Genomic DNA, 12,077 nt, shown 5'->3' with positions numbered 1-12,077 from the left:
TTCTTCTACCTTTCATGTATATTAATTTTATAGTAACTATTTTTCTATATTTATTATATATATTATAAAAATCTTGTAATATATTATTTACTTCAACTAATAAAAGATAAAAAATTGATTATATAATTGCAAAAACACATGATATTTTATCATAATAAATATTCAATAATCAATGTGGATTTTATCATTCTATTTGTGCAACCTCTCTCGTTCATGAGATACATGACGCAATTAATACTTCACAGCACTTTGTAGCAATTTTGCTCCCTAGCAATCAGCCGTCAGTAGTTAATACGTGGTCAAGGCAATATCACTCTGTGCGATCCAGTGTCACTTATCATACTCGAGAAAGACAACCGAGTATGACTATCGTGCTAATATCTTTGATTATCGGGGCGCTTTTAGCCTTTTATTTTTATCTAATACAAAAAAACAAATATTGGCAAAAACGTGGAGTACCATGTGCGGATGGAGCCCTGCCGGGAGTCGGCCACATGTTAGGAGTGATTTCCATGAAAATGACCTTGCCAGAACGCGCTCGCAAAATTTATAAAGACAACATGAATCGTAGTATGGTCGGATTTTACAACTTCACAACACCATCATTGATAGTCATGGAGCCGGAACTAGTAAAAACAGTGTTACAGACCAATTTCGCGAGTTTCTCCAAAAATACCATAGATATCGATCCATCCTTGGATCCTCTCTTAGCGCATAATCCATTCGTCAACACCGGCGACAAATGGATTAATGGAAGGAAACGCTTGACCTACGCTTTCTCCAGTATGCGACTGAAAATTCTGTTTGAAGGCGTCAAATCGGTGTGCGTAACGATGGAGAACTATCTCGATAACAAGATGAATGATACCGGGAAGATTGAATTGGAGCTGAAGGACTTGTACTCCAGGTATACCATGCAAGTCGTGGCCGCTGTTGGTTTCGGCGTAGACGGATTCTGTTTCGATGACGAAAAAGAAGATATATCTATCCGAAAAATCGGCCAAGAGATTTTCAAGCCTTCTAAGCGGAGTATGATTATGTTTGCTCTTATATTCCTCGTTCCGTCATTGAACAAAATCGTCAAGATGAGCTTTATTCCGAAACACGTTGAACGTTTCTTCAGAACATTGGTTGCGGATCGCATGGAGCAACGGAAGGACGAGACACCCAAAAATGATTTTCTTCATTTGATGGCAGAATTGGAACGGATTTCAGGCGATAAATTTGATCTCGAGATGGTCACATCTCAAGCAATGTCATTTTTCTTCGACGGCTATGAAACTTCCAGCACCGTTATGAGCTTCGTTGGTTTTCAATTAGCCAATCATCCTAAAGTGCAGGAGAAATTACGCCAGGAAATAATAACTGTACTCGATAAGTATGATGGTGTAATTACTTACGAAGGCTTGAAGGAAATGACATACATGGATCAGGTTTTGAATGAATCACAGAGAATCATACCCGCAGGAGCAATCCTGCTAAAACAATGTACGGAAGAATGTGAGCTAAGAGGATCCGATGGACTCGTTTGTCACGTGGAACCTGGAACGGAGATTGTGATACCTGTCCACAGTCTGCAAGAAGATTCTCGATATTGGGAAAATCCTGAAGTGTTTGATCCTGAAAGATTTAGTCCAGAAAACAAACACAACATCGAGAAATACGCTTTTCTCCCCTTCGGTGAAGGTCCGCGAATGTGTGTCGGGATGAGAATGGCTCTATTGCAATTAAAGGCTGGTCTCGCTGCAATTTTGAAAAAATACAGTCTAGAAAATTCTCCGAAGACACAAGTACCTTTGAAAATGATGCCCAACACAATCTTACCAGCACCAAAAGGTGGTCTGTGGGTCATTTTTCGACAGCTTTAAATGCAGTTTTAAATTTTTTACCAGATATATTGGGATTAATATATTTAAAAATAAAATATAAAAGTAAAGTTAATAAAGTATGTAAAAATAAAGTTATTTCTTAATATTATTCATCTTTAATTACTGTATCTTTATCGAATAGTAAAAAATGTATTTACTCTCATTTAAAATGTTATAATTCTGTGATATTTTTTTTGTATGATTTATATAATTCAAATTTTGTATAATTTCAAATTTTTCATAATATTCTTTTAAAAATGTTAAAATATGATTTAACGGCCAAATTTGTATAAGCTGAAAATTTGTACTCTACATTACTCAATATAGTTTCTCAAATTTATGCGATAGATAATACTTGCGCCAAATAATATTTATAGTAATAATCATTATACACTTCGCGATGTTACATTTATTTGTCGTTTATGTATCTTACCTTGTATATTAATTATGATGAGCGAATAGCGCAACGAATATAAACGCGAATTATTACATAGCGACTCTGCATAGGCATACATACATTAATTATGTAACATGACAAAACAAAGAGTTTTCTATTTATAAATTTATAGGGGAGCTTATACGAGTCATGTATCAAGTCATGTCATACAATTAACATGTATGTACGCACATACGTAGAATCATTACGTAATAATTCGCATTTATATTCGTGTCGCGGTATTCATTCTTAGAATTTTATTGTTGTAATAAATGCCTTTTTCTTATATTATATATTAAAATGTAACAAATATATTTCATTACCTTTCTCAAATCTCGGTAAGCATGTTCGGAAAGATGTCGGCAAGTTCAGAGATTCAGAAAGTTCGTATTTTTCATTGCACAATACTAAAACAATAAAAACTTACTATTAATTTTAGAATTTAAATATATTACATTTGGAAAAATATACACAGACACACACACATATACGCAGAAAGCATTAATAAAATATTGCATGTATATAGAATACGTAATCTTTTTTTAATTTCAATTATTATCCGAAGATTTATTAAATTTATTAATAATGTAGTCATTACAAAAATTTCTTAGTAAATTTCTTTTCTGTAACGGTTATAATTAACTTATTTATTGTATACACAACTTATTTATTATATACACAAATATATTGTATATCATGTTTACACATTGTAAAAAAATATTTACATGATATGTTATAAAATTTTTCAAAGACTATTGAAAATTATCACGATTATAGAGAGAACGATTTTTTATTACTTACACTCTTATTGTTTATCTGCGCAAATAACTGCTATCAATATAAGCCAGTGACTGCCTTCTTTAATTTAGTCGTAGTCAATTCGTACTAGAGACTACATCGATCCATCTATTTCAATTATCCATCATTCGAAAGACAAGATGGCTATCGTGCTGATTTCTTTAATACTCGCAGCATTTATAGCTTTGTATTTCTACCTAGTGCAAAAAAACAAGTATTGGCAAAATCGTGGAGTATTTTGCGCAGATGGAGCCCTGCCGGGAGTCGGTCATATGTTATCGGTGTTCTGCATGAAAACAACATTCGCTGAGTACTGTCAGAAGATCTGCTATAATAATCGAAGTCATAGTATGGTGGGAATCTATAAGTTTATGTCACCGTTATTGATAATTCTCGAGCCGGATTTGGTGAAGACAGTGTTGCAGACTAATTTCACAAGCTTCCATCTGAACGCTGCAAAGATTAATCCTGATTTAGATCCCCTTCTGGCGAAACATCCATTTTTTTCACATGGCGACAAATGGATAATTGGCAGAAAGCGGTTGACATATGCATTTTCCAGTATGAGACTAAAAATCCTACTTGAGAGCGTCAAGTCGGTGTGCGTAATGCTCGAGAACTATGTCGATAACAAGTTGAACAAAATTGGAAAAGTGGAACTAGAGTTGAAAGACTTGTGCTCCAGATATACTACGCAGGTTGCGGCCGCCGCTGGCTTTGGCGTAGACGGATTTTGCTTTGATGATGAGAAAGCAGATAGGTCGTTCTGAAAAATTGGCAAGCAGGTTTTAGAGCCTTCCATACGGAATGCGATGATATTTATGCTTGTATTTATTATCCCACCGTTGAATAAAGTCCTCAAAATGAGCATTGTTCCAAAGCATATCGATCGTTTCTTCAGAACGTTAGTCGCGGATCTTATGCAACAACGACGAAAAGAGAAAATACCTAGAAACGACTTTCTTCATTTGATGGCAGAATTGGAGCGGATTTCAGACGAAAAATTTGACCTCGAAATGCTTACATCTAATATAATAACATTCTTTATCGACAGCTATGGTACTTCCAGTACAGCTATGAGCTTTGTTGGTTTTCAATTAGCCAATCATCCAAAAGTGCAAGAGAAATTACGCAAAGAAGTGATGACTGTACTCGACAAGTACGATGATATAATAACTTACGAAGGCTTGAAGGAGATGACGTACATGGATCAAGTTTTGAATGAGTCAATGAGGGTCGTACCTGTATTGGGAGCACTGATTAAACGATGTACGGAAGAATGCGAGCTGAGAGGGTCCGATGGCGTCGTCTGTCGCGTGGAACCTGGAACGGAAATCTTGATATCTACCGAAGCTTTACACAAAGATCCTCGGTACTGGAAAGACCCTGAAGTGTTCGATCCCGAAAGATTTAGTCCAGACAAGAAACACAACATCGAAAAATTCACTTTTCTTCCCTTCAGTGAAGGTCCGCGAAACTGTGTCGGGATGAGAATGGCTCAGTTGCAAATAAAGGCGGGTCTCGCTGCAATTTTGAGAAAATACAGTCTGGAACTTTCTCCGAGGACGCAAGTACCTCTGAAAATGATACCCGGGGCAAACTTAGCATCAGCAAAAGGTGGTCTGTGGGTCTTCTTCCGGCAGCTTTAAATGCAGTTTCAATTTTTTTACCAGCTATACTGGGATTATTATATTTAAAAATAAAAGTTACTAAATATAAAAATAAAGTTATTTTTAAATGTTATTCATCTCTAATTACTGTATCTTTATCGAATAGTAAAAAAAAATGTATTTACTCTCATTTAAAATTTTATAATATTTTTTGTATGATTTATGTAATTCAAATTTTTCATATTCTTTTAAAAATGTTAAAATATGATTTAACGGCCAAACTTGTATAAGTTGAAAATTTTCTATTCTATATTACTCAATACAGTTTCTCAAAATGCGATGGATAATGCTTGCGCCAAGTAAGAGATTTATGGTAATAATCGTTTTACACTTTGATGTTACATTTATTTGTCATGTTTTATGTATCTTACCTTGTACATTAATTATGTAGAGTGAATAGCGCAACGAATATCAGCGCGAATTATTACATAGAGATTCTACATAGGCATACATACATTAATTATATAACATGATGGAACAAAGAGTCTTCTATTTAAATAAATATATAGGGAAGATTGTAGTCATGTCATACAATTAACATGTATTTATGCACATACGTAGAATTACTACATAATAATTCGCATTTATATTCGTGTTGCGATATTCATTCTTACAATTTTATTGTTGTAATAAATACCTTTTCCTTATATTATATATTAATCTAACAAATATATTTCACTACCTTTCTCAAACCTCGATAAGCATGTTCGGGAAGATTTTGGCAAATTCAGAGATTCAGAAAGTTTCTATCTTTGCAAATTGTTACCCGAAGATTTTTCTAATTTAGTATTAATGTAGTCATTAAAAATGTTTTAATAAATTTCTTTTCTGTAACGGTTATACTTAACTTATAGTTAACTTATTTATTGTATATCGTATATACACAAATATATTGTATATCGTATTTACACAAATTGTAAAAAAATATTTACATGATATGTTATAAAATCTTTCAATAACTGTTGGAAATTATCACGCCATTACAGAGAGAACGATTTTTTATTACTTACACTCTTATTGCTTATCTGCGCAAATAATTGCTAGCAATATAAGCCAGTGACTGCCTTCTTTAATTTAGTCGTAGTCAATTCGTACTCCAGACTACATTGATTCATTTATTTCAATTATCCATCATTCGAGAGACAAAATGGTTATCGTGTTGATGTCTTTAATATTCGCAGCATTTATAGCTTTGTATTTCTACCTAGTGCAAAAAAACAAGTATTGGCAAAATCGTGGAGTTTTTTGCGCAGCTGGAGCCCTGCCAGGTATCGGTCATATGTTATCAGTGCTCTGCATAAGAACAACATTGGCTGAGTGCTTTCAGAAGATCTGCCATAATAATCGAAATCACAGTATGGTGGGTGTCTACAAGTTTATGTCACCGTTGTTGATAGTTCTCGAGCCGGATTTGGTGAAGACAGTGTTGCAGACTAATTTCACAAGCTTCCATTTGAACGCTCAAAAGATCAATCCTGATTTAGATCCCCTTCTGGCGAAACATCCTTTTTTTTCGCATGGCGACAAATGGATAATTGGTAGAAAGCGATTGACTTATGCATTTTCCAGTATGAGACTAAAAATCCTACTTGAAAGCGTCAAGTCGGTGTGCGTAATGCTCGAGAATTATGTCGATAACAAGTTGAACAAAATTGGAAAAGTGGAACTAGAGTTGAAAGACTTGTGCTCCAGATATACTACGCAGGTTGCGGCCGCTGCTGGCTTTGGCCTAGACGGATTTTGCTTTGATGATGAGAAAGCAGATAGGTCGTTCCGAAAAATTGGCAAGCAGATTGCAGAGCCTTCTATACGGACTGCGATACTATTTATGCTCATATTTATTGTCCCACCGTTGAATAAATTTCTCAAAATGAGCGTTATTCCAAAGCATATCGATCGTTTCTTCAGAACGTTAGTCGCGGATCTTATGCAACAACGACGAAAAGAGAAAATACCTAGAAACGACTTTCTTCATTTGATGGCAGAATTGGAGCGGATTTCAGACGAAAAATTTGATCTCGAAATGCTTACATCTAATATAATAACATTCTTTATCGACAGCTATGGTACTTCCAGTACAGCTATGAGCTTTGTTGGTTTTCAATTAGCCAATCATCCAAAAGTGCAAGAGAAATTACGCAAAGAAGTGATGACTGTACTCGACAAGTACGATGATATAATAACTTACGAAGGCTTGAGGGAGATGACGTACATGGATCAAGTTTTGAATGAGTCAATGAGGCTCGTACCTGTATCGGGAGCACTGATTAAACGATGTACGGAAGAATGCGAGCTGAGAGGGTCCGATGGCGTCGTCTGTCGCGTGGAACCTGGAACGGAAATCTTGATATCTACCGAAGCTTTACACAAAGATCCTTGGTACTGGAAAGACCCTGAAGTGTTCGATCCCGAAAGATTTAGTCCAGACAAGAAACACAACATCAAAAAATTCACTTTTCTTCCCTTTGGTGAGGGTCCGCGAATCTGTGTCGGGATGAGAATGGCTCAGTTGCAAGTAAAGGCGGGTCTCGTTGCAATCTTGAGAAAATACAGTCTGGAACTTTCTCCGAGGACGCAAGTACCCCTGGAAATGATACCCGCGGCATTCTTACCAACATCAAAAAGTGGTCTATGGGTCTTCTTCCGACAACTTTAAATGCTAAATATACTATTTTTTCAAGCTATCGTATGTTAATTGCAATTAGAATTCTTATATTCAAAAATAAAATGTGTAGTTGTAAGAATAAAATTTATATAATTTTAATATATTATCCATCTCTAAGTGCTGTATCTTTATCAATAAATAAAAAAATATGTTTACACTTGTTTCAAAAAATTTTATAATTCTGTTGTTCTTCCTTTTTGTATGATTTATATGGTTCAATATGAATTATATAATTTATATATATAATTTTTCATAATATTCCATAAAAATGTATCAAACTGATTTAACGGACAAACTCATATAAATTGAAAATCTTTCTTCAATTATTCATTATAATATTTAATATTTAATATGTGATTGATAACGCTCTCTAGCATCAAATGAGATTTATGATAATACTTCATATTTATTTATCGCTTTTCATCGTCGGCTGTAATTTTATATATTTTTATTATGTACATATATTATAAATGATATCTATTTATTTTTTTATATATATACGTTAATCTAACAAATATATTTCATTATCTTTTTCAAATTTTAGTCTCAGTAAGCATGTTTGCGAAGATCTCAGCAAACTTAAGAAAGTTCTTGTTATGTAATATTAAAACAATAAAAATTATTATCAATTTTAGAATTTAGGTATATTAAATTTAAAAGAGCATATAACAGAGCATGAATCTACTATCTCATATGATACGTATAGAAATACATATTCTTTTATTTTATTTTTATCATTATTCAAAGATTTCTCTAGTTTATTATTAATATAAAATAGTCGTTACAAAAATTTTTTAATAAGTTACTTTCAATTCAACGGTTATAATAAATAAATTTATTTATTTTATATCGTATAAAAGTATTTATACAAATTGTAAAAAAGTATTTTCATAACAAGTCATAAAATTTATACAATAACTATTGGAAATTATTGAAATCAGCGACTTTTTATTACTTATTTTTTTAATTAAAAAAACTTACAAAGGCTTGAAGGAGATGACGTACATGAATCAAGTTTTAAATGAATCGAGGCTCGTATCTCCATTGGGAATATCACTTAAAAAATGTACGGAAGAATGTAAGCTAACAGGATCCGATGGGATTGTCTGTCACGTGTAACCTGGAATCAAAATCTTGATATCCATTCAGGTTTTACACCAAGATCCTCGATTTTGGAAAGATCCTAAAGTGTTTGATCCTGAAAGATTTAATCCAGACAGGAAACATAGCATCGAGAAATTCGCTTTTCTTTCCTTCAGTGAGGATCCGCGAATGTTCGGGATGAAAATGCTCTATTCCAAATGAAGGCAGGTTTAATCGTAATCTTGAGAAAATATAGCCTGGAACTTTCTCCGAGAACACAAGTACCTTTACAAATAATGCTTGTGACACTCTTACCAACACCAAAAGATAGTCTGTGGGTCTTCTTTCGACAGCTTTAAATGTATTTTTTGAGTTGTATATGTTATTTGTCACTCTTTATGTTTGGCTGTATTTTTACGTACTTTACCCTGTATATATTATAAATATACAGGAGATTGTATCCATTTTTATTATTTTATCATTGTAATAAATATCTCTTCATTTTATTGTTTAACCATTTCATTTATGTAAACCATCTTCATTTATGTTAATCTAACAAATATATATATAAACTGTTTAATTTCTCAAATTTCAATCAATACTGAAATAATACAATAAAAACTTACAATTAATTTTAGAAATTAAATTTGAAAAGAATATACATTAATGTATATTCTAGCGTACATTCTATAACTATTTTATATATATCTATGCAGAATACATATTTCTCTATTTTATATTAATAATAAAAAGTTTTTCCTAATTTATATATTGACAATAAAATAGTCACTGCAAAAATTTCTTAATAAATTAATTCTATATAACGGTGTTATAATTAATATTTATTATATATCGTATAATTCTAAAAAAGTTATTGCACAATATCTCGTAAATTTTAATATATATTTATTATATATTGTATAATTCTAAAAAAAATATTACACAATATCTCTAAAAAATTATTTTAATAATCATTAGAAATTATGAGAATGAATTTTTATTATTACTCTTATTTGTGCAATCTCACTTATTTATCAGCTAATCGTTATCAGTATGTATGTGCATCTCGGTGACGGTCGTTTTTCGCTTTCTACAATTCAGTCGCAGTTCATACGTACTGAAGGCTACATCGACATTATTTCAATCATCCGTCATTCAAGAGGCGAAATGGTCATCATACTAGTGTTCTTGATAGTTGCAACATTTATAGCTCTTTATTTCTACTTAGCGCGATACAATAAATATTGGCAAAATCGTGGAGTTTTTTGCGCAGATGGAGCTCTGCCAGGAGTCGGTCATATGTTATCGGTGCTCTGCATGAGAACAACTTTTGCCGAGCGCTGTTACAAGATCTATCAGAATAATCGGAGTCGCAGTATGGTGGGAGTCTACAATTTTATGTCGCCGTCGTTGATGGTCCTCGAACCGGAGCTGGTGAAGAAGGTATTGCAGACTAATTTCACGAGCTTTCATCAGAACGTTCGAAAAGCCGATCCTGATTTGGATCCTTTGTTGGCGAATCATCCTTTTGTCACTTATGGTGATAAATGGATAACCGGCAGAAAGCGCTTGACTTATGCATTTTCCAGCATGAGACTGAAAATCCTGTTTGAGAACGTCAAGTCGGTATGCGTAATGCTCGAGAACTATCTAGATAAAAAATTAAATAAAGTCGGTAAAGTGGAACTGGAATTAAAGGATTTATGCTCTAGATATACCACGCAAATTGTGGCTGCCACTGGTTTCGGCATAGACGGATATTGTTTCGATGATGAAAATACAGATAAGTCCTTCCGAGAAATTGGCAAGCAGCTTGTAGAGCCTTCTATACGGACCGCAATCATGGTTATGCTTAGAGTCCTTGTCCCACCGTTGAATAAATTCTTTAAAATAAGCATTATTCCGAAGCACATCGATCATTTCTTCAGAACGTTGGTCGCGGATCTTATGGAACAACGACGAAAAGACGGAATACCTAGAAATGATTTCCTTCATTTGATGGCAGAATTGGAGCAGATTGAAGGTGATAAGATTGATCTCGAGATACTGGCATCTCATGCATTAATTTTCTTCCTCGACGGCTATGACACTTCCAGCACTGTTATGAGCTTCGTTGGTTTTCAATTAGCCACTCATCCAAAAGTGCAGGAGAAATTACGCAAGGAAGTAATGACTGTACTTGACAAGTACGGTGGTGCGATGACTTACGAAGGCTTGAAGGAGATGACATACATGGACCAAGTTTTGAATGAGTCACAGAGAATCATAGCCGCAGGAGCAGTCTTGCAAAAAGAATGTACGGAAGAATGTGAGCTAAGAGGATCCGATGGATTGGTTTGTCGTGTGGAACCTGGAACAGAGATCTTGATATCCGTCCAGGGTCTGCAGAAAGATCCTCGGTATTGGAAAAATCCTGAGGTGTTTGATCCCGAAAGATTTAGTCCAGAGAATAAACACAACATCCAGAAATTCACTTTTCTTCCCTTCAGTGAAGGTCCGCGAATGTGTGTCGGGATGAGAATGGGTCTACTGCAAATGAAAGCGGGTTTCGTTGCAATTTTGAGGAAATACAGCCTGGAACTTTCTCCGAGGACGCAAGTACCCTTGAAAATGAAGCTCAATACATTCTTACCAGCACCGAAAGGTGGTCTGTGGGTTTTCTTTCGACAGCTTTAAGTGTAAAAATCTTTTTTTAAACTGACTTATAATCAAGATTCTTATGTAAAAGTAAAATATGTAGCTGATTTTTTTGTTTAAAAATAATTTTTTTAAGTTATTTCTCTTTAAAATTGCCATATTTGTACATAAAAAAATATGATATGTATATAGAGAATTGTACATGTTTATAATACATTCTCTTTTTATCCGAATTTTATACATTATAACTTCATATATAATTTATAATCATACTGTTTTTTAAAATAAATGCCAAGTTATAATTGAACAGGCTAATTAATAAGCAGTAGGAAACTTTAATCAGTTAATTATCGTAACATTTAAATTAACGCCTTAAGTATCTAATGTTTAATAACGCACAGTGAAAGATAACATAAGATACTAAATAAGATATTTTGCTATCGATATTTTCTATTCTCGATTTATATTGACATTTTTGATATTTTTGAGAAAATCATCAATTATGTTAATTTAACTGTACAGATTTTAAACGTTCAGAAGAAATAGTTGCATTTTTAATCTTCTAATATTTATCATTGTATTTCGATAAAGCGCAACTTGACTTATTTGCTCGCTCGCGAATGACAACGCGCCATATCTATGGCGCAAATAAACAATGGTGCTGTGTGACGCCGAATTATTATTTACATATTAAGACAAAATTAAAATTAAACTAAGAAAAACTGTTTTGATTATTATTCATAATCCTTAAACGAGTTTGTTATAATTTTGTATGTATATCAGAGAGATACATGTCAAATATCGGCACAATTATTTAAAATGACAGTAAAATATATCAATAATTTGAAAAATATATCAATAATTTGAAAAATTTTTGTTGTTGTTTTATAAACACTTACTAATTTATTTATACTAATATT

At 33.3% G+C, this 12,077-nt stretch overlaps 2 protein-coding genes, 1 long non-coding RNA gene and 1 pseudogene across 3 annotated transcripts; all 4 read left to right on the top strand.

Moving 5' to 3' along the window:
* Window positions 1-229: 229 nt before the first annotated feature.
* Window positions 230-7,592, top strand: LOC145965614 (uncharacterized). Its single transcript, XM_083089278.1, has 2 exons — window positions 230-1,865; window positions 5,857-7,592. The coding sequence occupies exons 1-2, from the start codon at window positions 363-365 to the stop codon at window positions 7,426-7,428; spliced, it is 3,075 nt and encodes a 1,024-aa protein (XP_082945404.1). The 5' UTR covers window positions 230-362; the 3' UTR covers window positions 7,429-7,592.
* Window positions 3,162-5,426, top strand: LOC145965786 (putative cytochrome P450 6a13; annotated as a pseudogene).
* Window positions 7,593-8,209: 617 nt separating the features above from the next.
* On the top strand, window positions 8,210-9,026 carry LOC145965789 (uncharacterized). The gene is made up of 2 exons (XR_014436817.1): window positions 8,210-8,515; window positions 8,587-9,026. It is a non-coding gene; the product is annotated as an uncharacterized LOC145965789 (long non-coding RNA).
* A 527-nt stretch (window positions 9,027-9,553) lies between these two features.
* LOC145965785 (putative cytochrome P450 6a13) lies at window positions 9,554-11,882 on the top strand. The gene has a single exon (XM_083089459.1). The coding sequence runs from the start codon at window positions 9,574-9,576 to the stop codon at window positions 11,194-11,196; it is 1,623 nt and encodes a 540-aa protein (XP_082945585.1). The 5' UTR covers window positions 9,554-9,573; the 3' UTR covers window positions 11,197-11,882.
* Window positions 11,883-12,077: the final 195 nt, after the last annotated feature.

The sequence above is a fragment of the Camponotus vicinus genome, unplaced genomic scaffold, assembly GCF_025532165.1.
Source record: "Camponotus vicinus isolate PSW18456_S1 unplaced genomic scaffold, iyCamVici1.0 SCAF_14, whole genome shotgun sequence".
Taxonomy (NCBI): domain Eukaryota; kingdom Metazoa; phylum Arthropoda; class Insecta; order Hymenoptera; family Formicidae; genus Camponotus; species Camponotus vicinus.
This window is presented reverse-complemented; position numbering and strand designations above follow the sequence as displayed.